Source organism: Microcaecilia unicolor, chromosome 9 (genome assembly GCF_901765095.1).
Source record: "Microcaecilia unicolor chromosome 9, aMicUni1.1, whole genome shotgun sequence".
Classification (NCBI taxonomy): domain Eukaryota; kingdom Metazoa; phylum Chordata; class Amphibia; order Gymnophiona; family Siphonopidae; genus Microcaecilia; species Microcaecilia unicolor.
Genome location: NC_044039.1, coordinates 171,223,799 through 171,249,860, shown reverse-complemented (window position 1 = coordinate 171,249,860; position 26,062 = coordinate 171,223,799). Strand labels below are relative to the sequence as shown.

The following is a 26,062-nucleotide window of genomic DNA, read 5'->3' as shown; positions in this document are numbered from 1 at the left end:
CAAACAAAGAATTAACCAACTCTTACTGCACAGCTCAGCACGTATTTTCTGAGATCTGAACTAAACATACCATCAGTTATCAAAAACGAAAGGTGACAGCCTTATCAGGCATGGTATTCATCATCTGGCTGAATAAGAACATAAGAGTTGCCATACTGGGTCAGAGCAAAGGTCAATCTAGCCTAATACCCTGTTTCCTACAGTGGCCAATCTGGGTCACAATATTTTATCTGAGAGTCCCAAAAAGTAGCAAGGTTCCATGCTACTTAATCCCAGGATTAGCAGTGGCTTTCCCCAGGTTTACCTTAATAATGGTTTACAGACTTTTCCTCCAGGAATTTGTCCAAACCTTTTTTAAACCTGGCTAGATTAACTGCTTTTACCACTTGCTCCAGCAATGACTTACACAGCTTAACTTTATGCTGGGCAAAAAAATATTTTCTCCCATTTGTTTTAAATGTGCTAAGCAACTGCAAGGAGTGTTTTCGTACAATTGATTTAAGTTTACCAGTTCCACTCCATTCAGGATTTTAGAGACCTCTATCATATCTTCCTCAGCTGTCTCTTCTTCAAACTGAAGAGCCCTAACACCTCTTTAGCCTTTCCTTATATTCATTCCCTTTAATCGTTTTGGTCACCCTTCTCTGTACCTTTTCTGGTTTCATTACGTCTTTTTTGAGATGCAACAATCAGATTTGCACAAGGTGCGTTCTCACCATGGAGAGACAGTATCTGAGGATCTCAAGGCTGCAAAACAATGTGAAGGCGGTGGCTATAGCCAGAAGGATGCTAGATTACATAGAGAGTGGAATAACCAGTGAATAAAAGTAAGCGTTAATTCCTCTCTACAAGTCATCAGTGAGGCCCTATTTGGAATATTGTGTTCAGTTCTGGAGGATGTATCTTGCTAAGGACCGATTTGAAATGGTTCAGAGGAAGGCATGAAAACGATATCAGGATTGTGCCAAGAGATGTATAAGAGACTTGAAGATCTGATTGGTATATCCTAGAGGAAAAATGGAATAGAGGAGATATGATACAGATGTTTAAATACTTGAACAGTATTAATTTACAAACAAATCTTTTCCAGAGATGGAGAAGCAGTAAAACTAGAGGACATAAATGGAGGTTGCAGGGTGACAGACTTAGGAGTAATGTCAGGAAATACTTTTTTACAGATAGGGTGGTGAATTCCTGGGTTGCCCGCCCAGTGGAGGTGGTGCAGACAAAAACAGTGACGGAATTCAACAATGCGTGGGATAGAGACAAAGGATCCCTAAACAGAAAAAGGACAGTATCAAAAAAACTTAAACATGATTGGCAGGAGTGGTGCTTAGATATCAACTCAAGCGGTGGGGAAATGAGGCCAGTGCCAGGCAGGTATCTACAGTCTGTGTCCCGTATAAAGACAGAGAGATCAGGATAGGCTAGAATAGACTTCAACTGCAACTCCAGTAGTTGGGAAGTAAGGCCATGCCGGGCAGTCTTTCACCACCTGAGCCCTGAAAATGGCAAGGACCGATCAGCATATTATACTACATTCATATTGTATGCTGTAAGTGCAGGGGCTGTATATCTCAGTAGAGGATGGAAAGACATCTTAAAGTGGAACTTTTATACGTCCTCCTATCACTAATACATCTAAAAAAAAAATGCCGCCCCCCCCCCCCCATTTGACTATTTCTTCCATTTCCATCTCTGACTACTTTACCAGCTTCTCTTAGCTTTTCCAGTTGCTGCCCGTCTTCCTCTTCTCCTATAATTTATGAAGGCTAACCTTTTCCTTTACCTTTTCAGCTACTACTTTTGAGAACCAAAGTGGCCTTCTTTTCCTCTTACTTTTAATTAATGTCCAAACAAAAAAGGTTTGTCATCTTGAAACAGCTCTTTTCCATTTTGTCCACTGCTTTTCTACTCCTTCTACACGTTCCCATTGGCTAAACTCCCTCAAAGTATTCCCCCAACTGAACAAAATGAGTTTTTTAAAAATCTAGAATCTTGATTTTTTCATAAATCCTATCTACACTATCTAGAAATCACTGAACGTCAGATCATCACCTACTAAAATATTGAAAACACTTTCCTCTATTCATAAGCATTAGGTCCTGTATAGCCCCATCCCATGTGGGTTCTATTAACCAACTACTGGAACAATTCTCCCTGAAAAGAATCCAGGATTTCCTTCCTTCTAGATGGTCCTGCAACAGGGATGCCCCAAACAACATCTGTGATATATTGAAATCACCTTTTAGGGAAAGGGAATGGGACTTGATATACCACCTTTCAGTGGTTTTTAAAACTACATTCAAAGCGGCTTACATAGTTTATGCAGGTACTTATTTTGTACCTGGGGCAATGGAGGGTTAAGGGGTCCTTTTACTAAGGTGTGCTGAAAAATGGCCTGCGCTGATGTAGACACGTGTATTGGATGTGCGCATGTCCATTTTTCAGCGCACCTGCAAAAAAGGCCTCTTTTGGGGGGGGGGGGTCAAAAATGGACGTGCAGCAAAATAAAAATTGGGCCTGAGACTTTACCACTACCTACTGACTTAGAGGTAAGGTTTCACCCATTAACCGGGCGGTAATCGTGAACATGCGTACACTGCAGATTACCGCCCGGTTAGTGCTGGACACCGGAGAATTTCCGGCACGCGTAAAAAATGAAATTGCCACCCGGGCCACTCGGTGGCCGGGCGGTAATTCCGAATTGGTGCACGATGGGCATGCGCAGATGCCTACGCGGCTTAGTAAAAGTGATTTGCCCAGAGTCACAAGGAGCTACAGTGGGAATCAAAACCAGTTCTCCAGGATCAAAGTCCGCTTTCATAGCTATATTGTGATTGTCTTCAATTAAATCTCTGTTCACTTCTTCTGCCTGTGAAGGAGGCCTGTATAAATCACACCAATGTAAACAGATTTTCCATTCCTTCTTTCCAGATTAACTCACAGTACCTCTTTCTTACCCTGTAAGTCATGCAATTCTGTCACTTTAATATTATCTTTAACATACAATTACTCCCTACAATGCCTATCATTTAGCTATGCTTCCAGTGATGTAGTTAACTGCTTTCTGCGTTTGCAACCACACTAAACAAAGTAGTGTGCACTGTCCCATGTAGGCAGCAAGACTACCTTTCCCCAAGTACCGGGAACCTTCTCAACAATTATCGATTTTATTCAACAAGAACATTTAAAGGTTTTCAGACATTGAGCTAAACCACATTCAATTTCAAATGCTTCAACTCATTTTATTTTTCCTTTAAAACTAAGGGCCCTGTTTGTTAAGCTGCATTGTAGGCACACAAACGTTTTAGCGTGCACTAATGATAGAGATACCCATTATATTCCTATGGGTGTCTCTACTGTTAGAGCACACTAATTTTTAGCATGTGCTAAAATGTTTGCACGCCTACAATGTACCTTAGTAAACAGGACCCTAAATTTGAAAGCATGTTCTTTTCTTTTAAATCTTAGTTGGAAGTCAAAGATCTCTTTCATCTTATTTTGAAGAAGTTTACATTTATATTTGAAGTTACGAAAAAACAACTAACAAGCCTATGTAGTTCTCTTCTCCTTAAGATCGCTTTCTGATGAATACAAGCTTCTCACTGATCTTTTTTTTTCTTTCACTCACAAATCAAAAATCAAATTCTACCTTATGGACTATTTCAAGAATTTTCTCCTATGGAATTCAAGATAAATTCATTGCCAGTAGTACTGTTCCGAGAGGGCTATCTACATTCATATGATAAAGATGAACCCTGACTGGTTAAATTAATAAATTCCATTATTAACACTTGCAATGTAGAGATATTAACTGAAATGGAATTTAACATGCCCAATGACTAGGTTCATCATTTTAAAGGATTTTCCCTTATGTTAATTTATGAGCCTTCTTAAAACACTTGTATCCATGGAAAACAATTGAAATCCATAAATCTGATTTTTTTTTTTTAACATACAAGGGTGCCCTTTTACTAAGGTGCATTGAAAAAAAGGCCTGTGCTGGTGTAGGCACATGTTTTGGACACGCATAGGTCCGTTTTTCAGTGTGCCTGCAAAAAAGGCCTTTTTTTGTGGCCGAAAATGGATGTGCGGCAAAATTAAAACCAGCACGCATCCATTTTTGGCATGAGACCTTACCGCCACCCATTGACTTAGCAGTAAGGTCTCAAGCATTAACCGGCTGTAATCGTCAGCGAGCGTACACTGCCGATTACCACTGGGTAAGCGCCATGCGGTAGAAAATTTCTACTGCGTGTTTTGGACACGCGTCAAAAATGGAATTTGATGCATGTTGTACACGCGTAGGCGCCTATGTGCCTTAGTAAAGTTTGCCTTTTTTGCGGATGATACTAAGATACTAAGATTTGTAACAGAGTGGACACCCCGGAGGGAGTGGAAAACATGAAAAAGGATCTGCAGAAGCTAGAAGAATGGTCTAAGGTTTGGCAATTAAAATTCAATGCAAAGTGATGCACTTAGGGAGTAGAAATCCACAGGAGATGTATGTGTTAGGCGGTGAGAGTCTGATATGTACAGACGGGGAGAGGAATCTTGGGGTGATAGTATCTGAGGATCTGAAGGTGATGAAACAGTGTGACAAGGCAGTGGCCGTAGCTAGAAGGTTGCTAGGCTGTATACAGAGAGGTGTGACCAGCAGAAGAAAAGAGATTTTAATGCCCCTGTATAAGTCATTGGTGAGGCCCCACCTGGAGTATTGTGTTCAGCTTTGGAGGCCGTATCTTGCTAAGGATATAAAAAGAATTGAAGCGATGCAAAGAAAAGCTACAAGAATGGTATGGGATTTGCATTACAAGACACATGAGGAGAGACTTGCTGACCTGAGCATGTATACCCTGGAGGAAAGGAGAAACAGGGGTGATAAGATACAGACGTTCAAATATTTGAAAGGTATTAATCCGCAAACTAAACTTTTCCCTAGATGGGAAGGCGGTAGAACTAGAGGACATGAAATGAGATTGAAGAGGGGCAGACTCAAGAAAAATGTCAGAAAGTATTTTTTCATGTAGAGAGTGGTGGATACTTGGAATGCCCTCCCGCGGGAGGTGGTGGAGATGAAAACGGTAATAGAATTCAAAAATGCATGGGATAAACATAAAGGAATCCTGTTCAGAAGGAATGGATCCTCAGAAGCTTAGTGGAGATTGGGTGGCAGAGCTGGTGGTGGGAGGCGGGGCTAGTGGTTGGCAGGTGGGGCTAGTGCTGGGCAGACTTCTACGGTCTGTGCCCTGAAAATGACAGATACAAGTCAAGGTCAGGTATACACAAAGTAGCACACATGAGTTTATCTTGTTGGGCAGACTGGATGGACCCTGCAGGTCTTTCTCTGCCGTCATCTACTATGTTACTATGTTAGTAAAAGGGCCCCAAGGTAAAAAAAAACAACAAAAAAACCTTATAGTACATATTCTTCTGGCTACTTACATCAACATTTGTGTGGTGCCAGAACCTGTCTCTAACGAAGCCTGGTTGCAAAAAGAGAATTAATATTAGGCATGTTCACTGATACGCTGACAATCTGATGATTCCATTTTTTCAGATAAGTGAAAAGCAAAGATTAAAGACTTAAAAAAAAAAAAAGGTTTATGTTACCTATTTGGATGACAGTATTGCTGCTATTAAGCCAGGCAACAAAGCAATGGAATACAACTTCTGAAATATAATGGCATTAACATTCAACACAATGTGCAAATCAACTACAAAATAACTGCTGGAAGATATAAGCATTTAAAATGAAGAGGGGGTACTAAGCTTTCACAATGAACTAAAATCATTGAACTCAAAAAGAAGGGAAAAGGAGAGCTATAAAGAGGACGGAAAACAATTATGAGCATTTCGTTACATATTAAGCACACACATTTCTAGAAGATTCTATACAAACATTCAGTCATTTGTGCTAACAACTAATACTCATAAATAGTATCCAGTACAAGTAAAAAGATAATAGAAGTTTCTGAGTAGAAGAGTCTATCAATAGAAGTTAGATATCGTAGGTTTTGGCACAAATTACACTTCAAGCATATTTTCCAAGTTCAAAACCTTTAAATGTGTCTGTTATAGCCAATGTTTGATAATCAATGGAGATCAAATTTATAGGGAGACAGTGCTCATTTGAACCTTTCCAAATTCCCCTTTCTTCCCTGGAAATTTAAATCAACTACAGTTCTATATCATAGTGATATCAGGTATGCAAGGCACAAGATCAGCCTTGAACTACCTCCTCAATTATCCATGAGGCTTCTAGGCCTATCCCCCTCATAACAATTTGGCAACCCAAACCCTAATCCTCTCAGAAAGTCCTGTAAAAACACATAGTTGGACATCTTTTGGTGTATCCCTATTTTCTGCATGTGGTAAAGAAGGAAAAGTTTAGTTTCAAGAGAAGACTGGAATATCAGAGACCTGATTGATGAAGTGCAGACGTCTACAAGGTTCCTCACCTACATTGTTTAATGTTTTCTGGTTCCTTTAGGAAAGATTATTAGAACTTTAAGTTTAATTTACTTCATCCATATGGATTAAGTTCAAATTTTCTTTCCACAGGAAGGGTCAGTGGAAGATACTTATTCCATACATGAAACATTAAACAAAATAGAACAGAATAAAGTTGAAAAAGACCTCAAGTCTTTGAAAAGTGCATTAAATCAAAAAGAGCTAGATCCTATACATGGTGCCTAAAAAAATCCACGCTGAATAAATTTCCACCTAAACGTATTTTATAAACAGCACCTACATTTAGGCATGTTATACAGAATTAGCTTAGTAGATATCCCAGCGCCTAGAACTAAGCGCATCCACTTACACCAAGGGAAACATGGAGTAAATACCGGAATGTAGATTTAGCCGCAGAGGAGCATATTCCATAACAGTGCGTGTAAATTTTGGAATGCCCACGAAATGCCCAATTCTCCACCCATAACCATGCATTTTGGCTCAGTGTATTAGAATTTAGGCACTCTGCATTACAGAATACGCTTTGCAAGTTATGCGCGAAAATTATAATTATTGCCAGTTAGTGTTCATTATAGCTTATTAAGTTTTTAAGCTTTTTAAAACACTGATTGGCTTGTAAAGCCAATTACGTTACGCATGCTGTAATAGAAAATGCTTGGATTTTGATGCGGAATGCTAGGCACGATATATAGAATCCGACGGCAAGTGCCTAAGACCTGTGTTTACAAAGGTGCACTACAGGCGCATTAGCATTTTAAATGCGCGTTAATGGTTGACGCATGTTAAATGTTAACATGCCTATAGGAATGTATTGGTGAGCTAGCATTTAACGCGCCTTAACTGTAAAGGCGCATTAAAAACGCAAGTGCACATTAGTAAACATACCCCTAAATCTTGGTGATATAGCCAGAGGTGTATTTTGTACCATCCTTGGATTAGCAAGAATTAATAAAAATGCTGGCAGTATTTTCCAAAAGTGGTTTACCAGGCTGAATGTCCCATATTCTTTCCGAAGAAAATGAGTCAGAAATCCCTGAAATGTTGACTGGTCTCCCCAAGTCCAACGTGCATAGTCAAGGTATGATGAAACAGGTACATAGAGATAAGGCACAAAACCAGCAGAGAAGCACAAACCTAACTTCAGAATATGGGCCAAGGACAATTCCTGTTGGGAAACATTCTATGTTACAGTTTGAACTGAATCAGAATAACTTAAAAGATCTAGAAAGGCATAAAATACAAGACTTGTATATTTAACTTGTATACATGCACTTATTTAAATCTCTTGCTAAAAAGCAACAAAAAGTTGCCCGTATCTCCTGTCTCCCTAGTCCTAAAGCCCTTGACCAATGTAGCTTTTCAATCTAAATCCTGATTCAAAGAGACAAGTTTACAATTACGTTTTAACAGGAAATCAGTAGTAATTTATTTTGAGACTATAGTATCTTAAAAACTAACTGCTTACAATTCAAGCAGATTAAGGGGCCTTTTCACTAAGCCGCGTAGGTTCGTCCGCGGATCCTACGCGCCCAACTTTGAACTACCACCCGGCTACCGTGTGGCCCAGGCAGTAATTTCATTTATGACGCGTGTCCGCTACGTGTGCCGGAAAATATTTTTTTTATTTTCCAGCACGTGGCGCTAACTGGGCGGTAACTGGCATTGTATACGTGCTGACAATTACTGCCTGGTTAACGTGTGAGATCTTACCGCTAAGTCAATGGGTGGCGGTAAGGTCTCAGGCCCAAAATGGACGTGCGCCAATTTTCATTTTGCCACACGTCCATTTTTGCCCCCCCCCCCCCAAGGGATTTTTTGCAGGTGCGCTAAAAAATGGACCTGCGGGTCCCAATACATGCGTCTACACCAGCGCAGGTCCTTTTTCAGTGCACCTTAGTAAAAGGACCCCTAAATTTTAAACAGGGAGCTTAATACAAGTAGAGAAGGGCTGGGAAAGTCAAAGAGAGAAAGGAACAGCGTGAAAAATGAAAGAAAGAGAGAAAGCTAGCAGATAAAACCAACAGGCAACATATTTCTAGTCTACATCTGGATTTCTTGAACTATGCACAACACACATTTTGGCCTATGAACAATAAACTTATTGATTAATATTCAAAAACACTTATCTGGGTAAGGGCACCTGCTATATGTATAAGTGCTGTTGACTGGTATATTCAGAGGCATTATCTGGAGAGTGGCCTCTGCACTATGCAGACAGTGCTGCGGCAAAGCCAGGATGGTCTCTGAAGTCATCTGGTAGCAATAATAGGATGCTATTCAGATAACTTAGGACAGATAGAAGGATGTCTTGTCATCCGGATAGCAGACTGGATATTGGCACAATCCGGATAAGTTCTCACACTGTTCACTTTATCTGGATACTCAGCACAAGTCACTATCCAGATAATGGTAATGAATATCTGAATATTTTTTGACCGCTGCAGGCGTAACTAAAAATAATGCTGGACCGCAGCACCTGCATATTGACCCATTAGATTCCAGATTTCTTCAGGACTGGTTTAAACATATAGTATAGTACTTGTTCATAATAAGAATATAAATGATACTATACTGGGGCGTACCTAAGGGCCATCAAGCCTAGTACTCTGTCTCTGACAGTGGCCAATCAGACTCATAAGTACTTGATAAGATCCCAAAAAGCAGATCCAATCCTTGTCCTTCACCCAGAGATAAGCAGTGGCCTTGTCAAGCCTCCATGACTAATAATGGTTTATCATCTTGGCCACCAGAAACTTGTCAAAATCCTTTTTAAACCCAGCTGTGCTATCCTGAACACATCCACTGGCAACAAACTTCATTGCTTCATTTTGCCTTGAATGAAAATAAACTTGCTCTGATTTGTTTTGGAAATGTGATACCTATTAGTGTCTCTCACCCCTTCTAGTAATTGTAAAAGTAAACAATCACTCCCTATTTACATGTTCCTTCAAACAGGATTTTATAGACCTCTATCATCTCTCTTCTCAGTCAAGAGACCATACCTCTTTATCTTCAAGATTTAAGAGTCCTAGGGGCCCTTTTACTAAGCCGCGTAGGCACATACACGCGTCCTATGCACATCAATTTGGAGTTACAGCCCGGCTACCGGATGGCCCGGGCGGTAATTTCGGGTTTAGTGTAACTTGCAAAATGAAATACAGAGAAAAATTAGATAAAGAAGAAAATGTTTCGAAGAATATACAACTAGTCTCTTTCTTAGACCACAAAATTCCTAGAGAGGGAGGGTGATTTACAGATAAGGAGATCCAAAATACAATAAGAAAAACAGAAATTATTAGTAAACAGCCTAGCCTGAATAATCCCACCCTATTTTAACTTACTCAGTTGTTCCTTCAATCATTCCTTCAGCCTATTAGATAGCTTCTTCATGTCCAAAAATGTTAAAAGTTGTTTTGGTTCAAAGAAAATATATTTATTTCCCAAGCATCGAATTAGACATTTGCATGGATATGCCAGAAGAAATGATGCTCCGAGAGCCCTCATCTCTTCTCTAAAAGCAAGAAACAACTTCCTTCTAACTTTCGTAGTTTTTGTCACGTCTGGGAATATCCATATTCTATGACCACAAAATGTTTTTAGGGAGTTCTTAAAGTATAATCTCATTACCGAATTTAGGTCTTGTTCAAATACAAACGAGACAATTAATGTCCCTCTACAGTCTGAGCCCTGAAAATGGCAGATACAAATCAAGGTCAGATATACACATAAAGTAGCACATATTAGTTTATCTTCTTGGGCAGACTGCATGGACCATGCAGGTCTTTTTCTGCCGTCATCTACTATGTTCTGCCAGCACAAACAGAAAAGGAGGGGAGAGAGGAAGAAGGATGGTGCAGCGGGTGTATAGGCATAGAACATGGTTCATGGACCTCACAGATACAATAGGAAGACAATGCAACATGAGGTGAATGGCTGGCTGATGCCTGCAGCAGCTCCCACAGGAGTCTGAAAGGTTCCTGTGGCCAGAAAAGCCATGGCTCCAGTCATCTTGAAATGCACTGGTAGTACTGGGCTCTACAGCTTCCTGGAGCTGCTCACAGCGGTCTCCCTATCAAAGCAGTATCTGTGTATACACTGCCTATCTGTGAGGTCCATGAACTGTATCCTAGGTCCTGCTGCATCACACCTCTCCCTTCTTGTCTGTGCCTCAACCAAGCCTGAAATGCGGCAGCAATGAAATGCACAGCACTCTTCCTTCCTTCTGCAGCCACACACCCCACATCTCCACCAAGACAAACAACAGTGGATATACACATACACACACAAACCTACTTGCACAAGGCGATGGTATAGAGGATCATGGAGGGGAGCAAGGGACAGCAGGTGAGCAGGAAAAGAGTAGGAAGCAGGAAGGACAGAATGCAGGCGAGTAGGGTTTAAGGTAGGGTCAAGGCACACATCAATATTGCAAAATATCACCAGAAAGACGCCAACACACTCTCCGAGTCCCAAAAGTGACTCAAACCACAGCTGGATTTGAGTGCTATTTATAGTGGGTGCAAAACTCAGCACGGATCTTTGGCATCATCAGGATCCAAACCATTTCCTGAATACACTTTTTGAATGGAAATTCAAGGAATGCCCACGCTCCACCTCTTTTTTTTTTTTTGGTGCAGAATATTGGCCGTGATAGCCTACTAATGCACAGAAAAGTAGGCGCCATGGACCTTTACAGAACTGAGCTTAGCATTTTTGGCACCTAAATTGTTGATTGATGCCTAATTTAGGCACTGATATTTTACAGAATTAGGGCCTTAGCACCTAACTTTGGATACGAGGACTTATACCTAGTAAACCTTGGAGTAAATCCTCGTGACTAAATTCTATAACAGCATGCATAAATTCTAGGAATGCCCCTGATCCACCCAAGACCCTCCCATGGCTGCACCCCCTTTTTGGAACCGCTCATAAAAATTATGAACAGATGTGCGCGACTTAAAATGCGAACGTAAATTTCAAAGCCAATTAATACTGATAATTAACATCCAATTATCGGCGCTAATTGGTTTTGTCAATTAAATTGCATGTGCAAACTGGGTGCGTGCCTAAATTTGTGCTTGCAATTTTAAGTGCCATTTATAGAATTTCGGGGCTTGTAGCTGTAATTGCCAGATCTCAGAAAAGGATATGGTGGAAACCAGAAAAAGTTCAGAGAAGGGCGACAAAAAAAAAAAAGATTAAAATAGATGAAACAATTCCCTTACGATGAAAGGCTAAGCAGGTTAGGTCTCTTAGGCTTAGAAAAGAGACAAACAGAGAAGATATGATAGACGCCTTCAAAATCACAAGCGAGATGTAATGACTGAATAAAGAATAGTTATATATCCTTTCAAACACAAACAAGAAGACACAGCATGAAACTTAAGGGCCCTGTTTATCAAGCCACGCTAGAATTTTTAGCGCGCCTTAAGCATTAGCATGTGATAACAGTGTGGATGCCCATAATATTCCTATGGAAGTGTGCACGGTTAGCACGCGCTATAAACACTAGCACACGTTAGTAAACAGGGTCCTAAATAACCAGCAGACTGAAAAATTGTAGAAAATATTTTTTCATAATTAAACTGCTGCCAAAGGATGTGGTCAAGGCAACTAATAGAGCAGGGTTCAAAAGAGGTTTGGAAACGTTCTTGGAAGATAAGTCCATATAAAACTATTAGCCAAGCAGACCTGGGAAGCTATCACTTATCCTTTGGACATGTGCAATGAGAAATTTGATCTACTTTTTTGGTGTCTGCTGGCTACTTGTAATCCAAAATGACCATTGTTGGAGACAGGATGCTGGGTTTGATGGCTCTTGGCCTTACTCACCATGGCTTATCTTATATTCATTCAGAAGAAAAGGAAATAACTCACAGAAAAGTACATTAAATGTCAACATTAAAAAACATACCCTTTCTTGAAAGTGCTGAAATGAAACCCACAATGCAATGCATAGTACATAAAGCACTATGGTGTGCTGATTGCACAAACTAAGACCACAACAAAAGGCTCCAATTTTAGATACCTGAAAAAAAATATTATATTAAAAACTTTGTTCAAATGCAACAATGCTTCTAAAGAATCAACAGTTAAGACTAGTTTACAAAGGCAGAGGTTATATCAGGGACAAATGACCAGAAGTGGAGATGACAAATGCTCTAAACTGCCATTTTTTTGAAATGTTTCCCACATTTCACACAGAAGTCTCTTACTTTTGAATGAGAAAAGTTAGAAATATTTGCCTTTTACTGTCAAACAAGGGCAGTGTTCCTGCTATATCATTGGCAGATGACCAACCCCTTTGGGTTCCTTGAAAAAGCGAGCAGTGAAACATGGTCCATGTTGGCAACCTTGAAGTGAATCAGTAATGTGATTATTAAATTAAAGTTTCTGAAATCAAGTGTATGGAGTATACTCAGATAAGGATATGAACAGTTGATCTGTACTTGGATCAGTGGCAGCCATGTGTATGAGGATGAGCTTACTGCATGCATTTTTCAAAGAGATTGTTGTTTTGTTTTTGATTATTTATGGAAAGTTTCTTACTTTTTTTTTTTTTTTTTTTTTTGAGTACTATTGATCTCTGTGGGATTTTCTTTTGGACTCTTGTAACGTTTTCGTTTCGGAGTTTTTTAAAAATGTTTTTCCTTTTTTTTTTTTGATTACAAAGAAAGTCAAATACATTACTGAGATTCAGTGGAAAATCAAAATGGAGGGCTGTAGAATGTTCCGAGAAAGCAGAATGCAGCAACATAAAATGGGCCATATTTTCTTAATGAAAAATAGGCACGTAAGTTTTCCAATTGGAACTGATTCCAACAAAAAATTCAAAGTTAATCTACAACTGTCATTACATGATTTTATTAAGATAGTAAACAAAGCAAAATGTGAAAAATCCAACGGTAACAGGACAAGACGTTTTTTTTTAGGTTAAAACAGGTTACCTTTGATCTCTCCTTTGCAGTGCTTGCTTCTTGAAACTGTACAGTCAGAGCCATAAGCATCCCCACAAACAAAGCGTTCAGGCTAAAAACCTCTGCTGCAATGGACCACTGCCATGTTAGTCGAGAAAAGGAAAACATACCTGCAGCAAAAATTCCTCCAGCGTATGAGTCAGATAGCCTGGAAATACACATATGAAATCTTTGAAAAGAAAAGGAAAATACATACATAATCCCAATCAACAAAGATAAAGGTCCCTTTTACTAAGCAGCACTAAAAAGTGGCCTGCACTATCTGCAGAGTGGGTCTTTCCCGTGGACTAAGATCTCTTTTAGCACTGCCGGTAAATGGACGATTTTCCTATTTCTGAAATAATGGCCACATGTTAATTTTCCCATTACCAACACCTAGGGGCCCTTTTACTAAGTTGCTTAGGCACTTACACGCGTCAAATTGAAGCTACCACGTGCAGCAGTAACTCCATTTTTGACGGGCGCCCAAAACACGCCGTAGAAAATATTTTCTATTTTCTACCGCGTGGTGCTTACCCGGCGGTAATCGGCAGTTTACGTGCGCTGACCGCTTGCCGCCCGGTTAACGCGTGATACCTTACCACTAAATCAATGGGTGGCAGTTAAGGTCTTAGCCCAAAAATGGACGCACGCTGGTTTTAATTTTGCTGCACGTCCATTTTTGGCCACAAAAAAAAGCCCTTTTTCCAGGCACGCTGATTGACATATATGCGTTCAAAACACGTGCCTACACCAGAATAGCCCTTTACAGAATAGCACATAGCGCCGCGATCCACACCTAATATTGGGCATGAGGAGTTACATTAACTGAAACCGGGTGTACATCTCAGTGCGCAAACTGGGCGTGAATCCACACTATCCTATAACAGTGTGCACATTTTAAGGGAATACCGCTGACCTATCCATGCCCCTCTCTACTACTACTACTACTTATTTCTATAGCGCTACCAGATGTACCAGATGACGTCTCCAACTGCAGTCCGTCGCAACGACGTCCAAAGTTCAAGTGGAGGCGTAGCGAAGGCGGGACTTGGGCATGCCTAACACTTGGACGTCTTTGACACATAATCGAAAAAAACAAGGACATCCCTGACGAACACTTAGACATTTTCACCCGGACCTGTTTTTCTTATGAATAAGGCACAAAAAGGTGCCCAAAAGGACCAGATGACCACCGGAGGAAATCAGGGATGACCTCCCATTACTTCCCCAGTGGTCATTAACCCCCTCCCACCCTCAAAAAACATCTTTAAAATGTCATGCCAGCCTCAGATGTCATACTCAGGTCCATGACAGCGAATGAAGGTCCCAGGAGCAGTTTTAGTGGGTACTGCAGTGCACTTCAGACAGGCGGACCCAGGCCCGTACCTCCCCCCCCACCTGTTACATTTGTGGAGGATACAGAGAGTTCTCCAAAACCCACCACAAACCCACTGTACCCACATCTAGGTGCCCCCCTTCACCCATAAGCTATAGTAGTGGTGTACAGTTGTGGGTAGTGGGTTTTGGGGGGCTCCGCACACAAGGTAAGGGAGCTATGTTCCTGGGAGCATTTTATGAAGTCCACTGCAGTGCCCGGTTGGAGTCCTGGCATGTCAGGGGGACCAGTGCACTACAAGTGCTGGTTCCTCCCATGACCAAATGGCTTGCATTAGGACATCTTTGGTTTCGAAAATCGCCAAAAGTCAGAAACATCCATGTCTAGGGACGTCATAAGTACATAAGTACATAAGTAGTGCCATACTGGGAAAGACCAAAGGTCCATCTAGCCCAGCATCCTGTCACCGACAGTGGCCAATCCAGGTCAAGGGCACCTGGCACGCTCCCCAAACGTAAAAACATTCCAGACAAGTTATACCTAAAGATGCGGAATTTTTCCAAGTCCATTTAATAGCGGTCTATGGACTTGTCCTTTAGGAATCTATCTAACCCCTTTTTAAACTCCGTCAAGCTAACCGCCCGTACCATGTTCTCCGGCAACGAATTCCAGAGTCTAATTACACGTTGGGTGAAGAAAAATTTTCTCCGATTCGTTTTAAATTTACCACACTGTAGCTTCAACTCATGCCCTCTAGTCCTAGTATTTTTGGATAGCGTGAACAGTCGCTTCACATCCACCCGATCCATTCCACTCATTATTTTATACACTTCTATCATATCTCCCCTCAGCCGTCTCTTCTCCAAGCTAAAAAGCCCTAGCCTTCTCAGCCTCTCTTCATAGGAAAGTCGTCCCATCCCCACTATCATTTTCGTCGCCCTTCGCTGTACCTTTTCCAATTCTACTATATCTTTTTTGAGATACGGAGACCAGTACTGAACACAATACTCCAGGTGCGGTCGCACCATGGAGCGATACAACGGCATTATAACATCCGCACACCTGGACTCCATACCCTTCCTAATAACACCCAACATTCTATTCGCTTTCCTAGCCGCAGCAGCACACTGAGCAGAAGGTTTCAGCGTATCATCGACGACGACACCCAGATCCCTTTCTTGATCCGTAACTCCTAACGCGGAACCTTGCAAGACGTAGCTATAATTCGGGTTCCTCTTACCCACATGCATCACTTTGCACTTGTCAACATTGAACTTCATCTGCCACTTGCACGCCCAATCTCGCAAGGTCCTCCTGTAATCGTTCACATTCCTCCTGCGACTTGACGACCCTGAATAATTTTGTGTCATCGGCGAATTTAATTACCTCACTAGTTATTCCCATCTCTAGGTCATTTATAAATACATTAAAAAGCAACGGACCCAGCACAGACCCCTGCGGGACCCCACTAACTACCCTCCTCCACTGAGAATACTGGCCACGCAATCCTACTCTCTGCTTCCTATCTTTCAACCAGTTCTTAATCCATAATAATACCCTACCTCCGATTCCATGACTCTGCAATTTCTTCAGGAGTCTTTCGTGCGGCACTTTGTCAAACGCCTTCTGAAAATCCAGATATACAATATCAACCGGCTCCCCATTGTCCACATGTTTGCTTACCCCCTCAAAAAAATGCATTAGATTGGTGAGGCAAGACTTCCCTTCACTAAATCCGTGCTGACTTTGTCTCATCAGTCCATGTTTTTGTATATGCTCTGCAATTTTATTCTTAATAATAGCCTCCACCATCTTGCCCGGCACCGACGTCAGACTCACCGGTCTATAATTTCCTGGATCTCCTCTGGAACCCTTCTTAAAAATCGGAGTAACATTGGCTACCCTCCAGTCTTCCGGTACTACACTAGATTTTAGGGACAGATTGCATATTTCTAACAGTAGCTCCGCAAGTTCATTTTTTAGTTCTATTAATACTCTGGGATGAATACCATCAGGTCCCGGTGATTTACTACTCTTCAGCTTGCTGAACTGACCCATTACATCCTCCAAGGTTACAGAGAATTCGTTTAGTTTCTCCGACTCCTCCGCTTCAAATATTCTTTCCGGCACCGGTGTCCCCCCCAAATCCTCCTCGGTGAAGACCGAAGCAAAGAATTCATTTAATTTCTCCGCTACGGCTTTGTCCTCTCTGATCGCCCCTTTAACACCATTTTCGTCCAGCGGCCCAACCGACTCTTTGGCCGGTTTCCTGCTTTTAATGTATCTAAAAAAATTTTTACTATGTATTTTTGCTTCTCAAAGTCCTTTTTTGCCCTCCTTATCTCCGCTTTGCATTTGGCTTGGCATTCCTTATGATCTATCCTATTACTTTCAGTTGGTTCTCTTCTCCACTTTCTGAAGGATTGTTTTTTGGCTCTAATGACTTCCTTTATCTTATTGTTTAGCCACGCCGGCTGACGTTTAGTCTTTTTTCCCTTTTTTCTAATACGTGGAATATATTTGTCCTGAACCTCCAGGATGGTGTTTTTAAACAGCATCCACGCCTGACGCAAGTTTTTTACTCTGCGAGCTGCTCCTTTCAGTCTTTTTTTCACCATTTTTCTCATTTTGTCGTAATCACCTTTTCTATAGTTAAACGCTAGCGTACTTGATTTCCTAGTTTCACTTCCTTCAATGCCAATATCAAAACCGATCATATTATGATCACTGTTATCAAGCGGCCCTCGTACCGTTACCCCCTGCACTAGATCATGAGCACCACTAAGGACTAAGTCTAGTATTTTTCCTTCTCTTGTCGGCTCCTGAACTAGCTGTTCCATGAAGCTGTCCTTGATTTCATCAAGAAATCTTATGTCCCTTGCGTGTACAGATGTTACATTAACCCAGTCTATATGCGGGTAATTGAAATCCCCCATTATTATTGTGTTGCCCAGTTTGTTTGCGTCCCTGATTTCCTTTAACATTTCCGCATCCGTCTGTTCGTCCTGGCCAGGCGGACGGTAGTACACTCCTATCACTATCCTTTTCCCCTTTGCACATGGAATTTCAATCCACAGTGATTCCAAGGAGTGTTTTGTTTCCTGCAGAATTTTCAATCTATTTGATTCAAGGCTCTCTTTAATATACAATGCTACCCCTCCACCAATCCGATTCACCCTATCACTACGATATAATTTGTACCCCGGTATGACAGTGTCCCACTGGTTATCCTCCTTCCACCAGGTCTCAGAGATGCCTATTATATCTAATTTTTCATTTAGTGCAATATATTCTAACTCCCCCATCTTATTTCTTAGGCTCCTGGCATTCGCATATAGACATTTCAAACTATGTTTGTTGTTCCTAAGTACATCATGCTTAGTACTTGACAGTATTAATTGGCAATCTTTTGTCTGATTTTTATTGTTATTTAAGGATACCCGATCTACTACAATCTCTTTTGCAACCTCACTATCAGGATACTCTATCTTCCCTGTTATGGTGATATCTTTGAAAGATACCTTATCCCGAACCATGCTCTTTTAAGCGACTGTCGGCCTTCCCCCCATTTCTAGTTTAAAAGCTGCTCTATCTCCTTCTTAAACGCCGATGCCAGCAGCCTGGTCCCACTCTGGTTAAGATGGAGCCCATCCTTTTGGAATAGGCTCCCCCTTCCCCAGAATGTTGCCCAGTTCCTAACAAATCTAAAGCCCTCCTCCCTGCACCATCGTCTCATCCACGCTTTGAGACTCTGGAGCTCTGCCTGTCTCTTGGGCCCTGCGCGTGGCACAGGTAGCATTTCAGAAAATGCTACCCTGGAGGATCTGGATTTCAGCTTTCTACCTAAGAGCCTAAATTTTGCTTCCAGAACCTCTCTCCCACATTTTCCTATGTCATTAGTACCCACATGTACCAAGACAGCCGTCTCCTCCCCAGCACTATATAAAATCCTATCTAGGTGACGCGTGAGGTCCGCCACCTTCGCACCAGGCAGGCAAGTCACCAGGCGATCCTCACGTCCACCAGCCACCCAGCTATCTATATGCCTAATGATCGAATCACCAAGTACAACAGCTGTCCTAACCTTTCCCTCCCGGGCAATATTTGGAGATATATCCTCGGTGCGAAAGGATAGTACATCCCCTGGTGGGCAGGTCCTGGCTACAGGAGTACTTCCTACTTCACCAGGGTGATGCTCTCCTTCTAGGAGACCTCCCTCCTCCAAGGTAGCACAGGGGCTACCTGACTGGAGGTGGGACTTCTCTACAACATCCCTGTAGGTCTCCTCTATGTACCTCTCTGTCTCCCTCAGCTCCATCAAGTCTGCTACTCTAGCCTCAAGAGAACGGACACGTTCTCTGAGAGCTAGGAGCTCTTTGCATCGGGCACACACATATGACACCTCACCAATTGGGAGATAATCATACATGTGACACTCAATGCAAAAGACTGGATAGCACCCCTCTCGCTGCTGGACTGCTGACTCCATCTTAGTGTTTTTTGAGTTTTTCCGTAATTTAAAACTTGCTAAAGTATTAAGGATATCAGCCTATCACTAACTTACAGTTCCTCCTTTAAACCCCAATCTTCAAGTTCCGAAAGCACAAGCAAAATTTGTTCACTTACCAGAGAAATATCCTCTTCTCCCAGAACTTATTAGAAGGAAAGCTGGGCACCTCTCAACCAAGAAAAGGCTTACCAGGGGTTAGGCCGAAGCCAGCATTCCTCCCCCTGAGGGTCACCTGATCCTGGCTAAGAAGTACCTGGTAGCTCTGGGTAGGTGGAGCGAAAGCCCTGGGTAACTGTGGCGAAGGCCCTGGGAAGGTCGGGGTGGATTTGGGAGTCACCCCGGATGCAGCTGTGAGGATATGCAGAACGCTGCAAGTCCTCCACAGCACCTGGTAGGAGCACTGTGCACCTTGAGCAGAGGCCCCGAGTGGATCGGAACGGACCTGGGAGTCACTTCGGTGAAGGCTCCGAGGATATGCAGATGAGCTGCAAGTCCTCCACGGCACCTGAAAAGGCAACCGGTGGGAGAGCTGGGCACCTCTCAACCAAGAAAAGGCTTACCAGGGGTTAGGCCGAAGCCAGCATTCCTCCCCCTGAGGGTCACCTGATCTTGGCTAAGAAGGATTTGGATGTCTCTGACGGTATTTTCGAAATGAAAGATGGATGTCCATCTTTTTTCAAAAATACGAGTTTCCCCGCCCCTGGATTTCGTAGTTTTGCAAGGACTTCCAAATCCGAACTTGGACGTTTCTTTCGAAAATGCCCCTCTAGGTATTTCCCTAACCCCAGAGGGCTTACAATCTAATTTTTTACCCTAGGCAATAGAGGGTTAAGTGACTTGCCCAGAATCACAATTGAAAAAGTGTTTTTGATTCATAAATGTAGAAAAAAAAACCCTTTTATTTAAAAGCATATCCATTTATTAACATAACCATAACAGGTGTGGCTCTACTTATAGGAATCAGATTTAGCAATTTAAATGTTTTATAAGTTTTTGTACTTGAGGAAACTTTAATAATCTGACATTTGTTCAAAACCACTTATTAGAAATTATGCTGCATGGTAGCTGTGAAAATATAAAGTCAGTCTATGTAGCCCTTTCCTATTGTATGAAGTGGCATAAACCCCATGGCGGCCTATCAGCTAACTGGCAGGCAGGGGGCTGCTCTATTCAGAGTGAGAGATACAAGCTGCAGGGCAAAAACCTGGCAGCTCCCATCTGACCCTACAATCCCCTACTGCTGACAGCTCCAAGCTCCATAGCAAATTAGGCCTTCTCATATTACAATTGGAGAAGACAGATTCCATTAGCAGTATCTGAAATTGAGTGGAGAGCTGCACTGTTATCAGACTTGACTCATAAGCACTGCTATTAATAAGAGCTATGATAGCATTTATATATTTCAAGCTATCTGCTGCCGCTGTGATATTCTGCTACAAAGGGTTGATGGGACTTAGGAAAGTGAACAATAGAGCTTTCTGGGGAAAGAGAAGTAAATCAAGAAAGTCTACGACTTCTGCACATACTGAAGGGATTGCAGTTTACATAAATTTTCTCCCAATTGGAGATTGAGCTCTTCCTCATCTTACACATGGGATTTAGTTGTCACTCAATGGTAACAGCTGTGAAAAGGTGAAGCGGCCCACCGCTCAGAATATTGCCTTTGCTTTTAAAGCAATTAACCCATGAACAGGAGGATACCTGGTGATATCAAAGGGATTAGACTAGGCAGTGCATTATTAACATTTCCTGGAACTAATTCTAACTCTAGCTGTCAAAGACTGTAAATCATTAAAAAAAAAAAAAAAGAGTTTTGATTCATTTTATGTTCCAAATAAAACGCTGCTATCTGAGTCTAATGTGCATACTTTTACCCAAGCAGAAAAAAAAGGCAGCCCAGGTTTGAAGAGGGCTAAATGAAATAAAATGTAGATGAACAAAGATTTCTTTGTAGTCAGTCTGAAATTAAACTTTAATTTAAAAAAAACGGGGGGGGGGGGGGGGGGGGGGGGGTAGGAATAGGAAGGACACATGAGAATGTCTTCTTAAGTTCACATTACTTACATTTGGCGCTTTCTTGTTACCTTACCACAGGTGCTTTTGACTTTCAGGGGTCCTTTCACTAAGGTGCGCTGAAAAGTGAGATGCGCTAGTGTAGGCGAATGTTTTGGGCGCACTCAGATCCATTTTTCAGCGCGCCTGTAAAAAAGGCCTTTTTAAATTTTTGCCGAAAATGGATGTGCGGCAAAAATTATAATTGGCGCGCATCCATTTTGGGTCTGAGACCTTACCGCCAGCCATTGACTTAACAGTAAGGTCTCACACGGTAACTGTGCAGTAATCATCTACGAGCGCAGAATGACGATTACAGCCCGGTTTCCGCCGCACGTAGGAAAATAAAAATTATTTTCCGGCGAACGTAGCGGACGCGTGTAAAAAACAAAATGACCGCCCGGGCCTCGCGGTAGCTGGGCGGTAACTCCAAATTGACACGCGTAGGCGCCTACACGGCTTAGTAAAAAGGCCCCTCACAATACAATATACTGGAAAAGTTTAAGTCTCAAAAATCCAAATATACCTCATACATAATTTGGGATAATTTTATAACAGGATGCCTATGTGAAAAGGTGTACTTTAAAAAGGCAACACAGCCCCAACAGATCACAAATGCCTATGCACTAATTTGTACCTGCTCCAAAAATATGTAAATGTGTGCATGCACTTATAACACGTGTAACTGCAGACGCATGCATACATTGAGGCATATTTTCAAAGCACTTAGTCTTCCAAAGTTCCAAAGAAACCTATGGAACTTTGGAAGGCTAAGTGCTTTGAAAATGAGCCCCACTATCTCCTAAACTAGACCCCTAGTAACTCCAATGCAAAGAAAACATAAAAGTAAGTATACTCCATGAAGGAGATTCTATACACAGCGCCTAAAAAAGTGGCGCTGAAATCAGTGTCGACTAAGCGTATTCTATAATCTGCACCTAGATTTAGGCACCAATTATAGAGTATGCTAAGTTCATATTTCAGCGCAGATATCTGCACGCATCTATTTACGCCAATGGAAACCTGGTGTAAATCTCAGCGCGCAGATTTAGGCGCACTGGGCCATACTTTATAACTAGGCACCTACATTTTGGAACGCCCATGAAGCGCCCACTTCTCCGCCCATAACCATGCCTCTTTTTTGCCTCCACGTGTTAGAAGTTCGGCGCACATTGGTACAGAATACGCTTAGCGAGTTGTGCGCCTAAATTCTAATCAGTGCTAATTACTGCTCATTATTGCTTAAGTACTGTTATCAGCGCTCATTAGCTTAAGTCAATTAAGTTGCACACTGGTATAGAATCCGCGCCAATTTTGGCGTCTAAATCTAAGCACACTATATGGAATCCGGGGACATGTGCCTACTTTTTAAATATGCAGTCACACAATTGTGTAAATGACCTTTTCTGTGTGTAAAAAAAGACTCAACATGCAGAAAAAGTTTTATAAAAATGACCCCCACTATGGATTTACAATATAAGTCAACCAAATATAAATTCACAACTGTAAAAATTTAACAAATAACAGTTAAATTTAGGATTGGTATAGCTACATATGACTAATCCTTCTATTACAGTAGTACATCTAATATCTACTATAATCTTTGTATTTAGGAACAGCAAATTCGTAGGTGAAAGCTTGGCGCGTTATTCAAAATTCTACGGCTAGATTGATTGCTGGCGTGTCTAAATTGGATCATATAACCCCAATTTTGAAACAATTCCACTGGTACCAGTGAAAGATAGGATACAGCACAAGACTGATTACTGACTGCAATGCGGTTAAATGTAGAGGCAATGACCGGAGTCCATTATGCCAGCACGCGAATTTCAGCGCTTATGTGCAAGTAAGACTCAATTTAAAAAGTTGTTAAAAAACGAACCCCACCTCCACCCCCCCCCCCCCCAATATTCAGCTGAGAGCAGTCAGCATTTTTTAAAAACGCTGATCGTTACCAGCTAAATTATCCCCCCGATATTCAATACCGGGCCATGTCTGGGCACCGGCACTGAATATTGGTGGACAATTTTGGGCAGGCTGGGCATCGGAACTTATGCAGGCCCAGCCGAAATTCAGCCAGGGCTCATATAAGAGTTATGCGACCCTGGCTGAATATTGGGCTGGGGGCCCGTATAACATTTTTTTTTTTTTGAAGAGCCCCCTTCCGCCCACCCCGACAATTGCCCACTTTCCCTCCCTCCCTCCAGCCGTCCAGGTAGGCCCTCTCCCTGGGCCTACCTGTATCCCTGGTGGTCCAGCGGGGTTGTTGGGGGGAAGGATGCAAACCCCCTCGTTCCTGCCCCTTGCAGCACCTCTCCAAAATGGCTGCATGAGAGGCAGCTTGCGAGTTGCCACAAGAGGTCGCAGCAGCCATTTTGGAGAGGCGCTGCAAGGGGCAGGAATAAAGAGACTGAGCTCCTGCCCCCATAACCCCGCTGGAAAACCAGGGATACAGGTAGGCCTGGGGCCTACTGGACAGCTGGGGGGGGGGGGCAGTGAGAGGAAAGAGGGGGACGGGAGAGGGCTCAGGGGGGCTCTTTTTTTAAACAAACCAAAAACAAAAAAAGTTAAGTGGGTGCCGACCCAATATTCATTGTTGCCACCTACATAGCTAAGCTTTTCAGCTGATTATTGCCAGCACCTACATAACCCTGGGCTTCTCCCCAGTGCTGCACCTGTCCTCTGCACCTTTTGTTTAGGCAGTCTGTAGGGGTATTCAGCAGCACACTCCGGTTAAGTGCCGCTGAATATCCCCTCTTAGGCGGCAGGAAGCACTGTAAGTCATGTTAACAAATGATAATGCAATTCCACTTAAGTGTGAAAAGACGTTTAATTAGGAAACTATTAAACTTGCTTTTGAGTACGCAGAACGCAAGCTAGTAAAGGTTAATGTATTAGTAACACCACTGGTGTTGGAGAAAATAATGGATGAGCAGCACTACTGATTTTGTTTGATATGTCTGTATTGTATGTTTTCTTTTATTGTGAATGTACTTGATATGAACTGCTCAGGCTCTAAGTGGGTTATACATTTTTTAAATAAATAAGTAAATAAATATTCTTTATATGAAAACTTCCAGGAATTCGACCCATGTTAGAGCAGTTAGTAACCAAAGTTTCTGCCAAGGGTTTTTGCTTGATGCATGTCCATTTAAGTTATTAAAGAAAGATCTATTTTAATCCCCTTTTATTGTGCATGATACATTTTGTTACTTTATCACATAACTACCTAGTAAAGCAGGTTGTTGTACAATCTCTTATGAAGGCACAAGCTCTGGATGTAAATCAATAATTAATTACTGATCCATATCAAATCTGCCTAGCAAAGATTATGAAAAAATGGGTCTTGCAACAATTAAATTATTATTTAGAGACAAATGAATTACTCTGGTGATTTAGAAGTGTTTTTTTAAACCCGTCAGAAGTCAAAGGTGTGTTTAAATGGAAGAGAGTCTAAATGGAGAAAAATGGATTGTAGAGTTCTTCAAATCTCCTTGTTATCCGCATCTTTAATATCTATCTTCAGTCAGTAGCTAAGTTATTATGGGAAAATGGACCGTGTTTCTGAATGAATGTCAAGGATAGCGAAGATACTTACCTGTAGCAGGTATTCTCTGAAGTCAGCAAGCTGATTGTTCTCACATGTGGGTTGACATCCGCGTCGGCCCAGGAAACGGCAATTTTTTCAAACAAAAAAATATATAAAAGTTTTGCCAGAGTCTTCTGGTGCGCAAACCGCGCATGCACAGACGACTTCCTGCCCGTCGTGCGAGCGTGCCCCTTTAGTTTAATCAAAAAGCATAGAACAAAGTAATAACTCCAAAGGGGAGGTGGGCAGATTTGTGAGAACTATCAGCCAGCTGTCCTCAGAGAATACCTGCTACAGGTAAGTATCTTCGCTTTCTCCGAGGACAAGCAGGCTGCTTGTTCTCACATGTGGGGTATCCCTAGCAACCAGGCTCACCCAAAACAATGAACACGGGTTAATTGGGCTTCACAACGGTGACGACATAACATAGATTGACCTAAAACCATAAACAACTAACTGAGAGTGCAGCCTGGAACTGAATAAAACTGGGTCTGGGGGGGTGGAGTTGGATTCTAAAGCCCAAACAGATTCTGCAACACTGAATGCCCAAACCGACTGTCGCGTCGAGTATCCTGCTGAAGGCAGTAGTGAGATGTGAATGTGTGGACTGATGACCACGTTGCAGCCTTGCAAATCTCTTCAATGGAGGCTGACTTTAAGTGAGCCACTGATGCAGCCATGGCTCTAACATTATGAGCCGTAACATGACCCTCTAGAGTCAGCCCAGCTTGGGTATAAGTGAAGGAAATGCAATCTGCTAGCCAATTAGAGATAGTGTGTTTTCCGATGGCGACTCCCCTCCTGTTGGGATCGAAAGAAACAAACAATTGGGTGGACTGTGTGAAGGGCTTCGTCCACTCCACGTAAAAGGCCAATGCTCTCTTGCAGTCCAGGGTATGCAAACTGCTTTCGCCAGGGTGGGTATGAGGATGGGGAACGAATGTTGGTAAGACAATTGACTGGTTCAGATGGAACTCCGACACCACTTTCGGCAGGAACTTAGGGTGCGTGCGAAGGACTACTCTGTTGTGATGAAACTTAGTATAAGGTACATGCACTACTAAGGCCTGAAGGTCACTGACCATATGAGCTGAAGTAATAGCCACCAAGAAAATGACCTTCCAGGTCAAGTACTTCAG

The 26,062-nt window shown here is 42.1% G+C and overlaps 1 protein-coding gene across 1 annotated transcript in view; it reads right to left on the bottom strand.

Moving 5' to 3' along the window:
- Positions 1-26,062, bottom strand: part of TMEM260 (transmembrane protein 260) — a 107,649-nt gene that overhangs the window by 57,170 nt on the left and 24,417 nt on the right. The window contains exons 4-7 of the mRNA XM_030214535.1: positions 13,425-13,602; positions 12,392-12,505; positions 7,463-7,642; positions 5,449-5,489 (exon numbers count right to left, since the gene is read on the bottom strand). Of these exons, the coding sequence (XP_030070395.1) occupies positions 5,449-5,489; positions 7,463-7,642; positions 12,392-12,505; positions 13,425-13,602 (513 nt within the window). The remainder of the gene's footprint in view (positions 1-5,448; positions 5,490-7,462; positions 7,643-12,391; positions 12,506-13,424; positions 13,603-26,062) is intronic.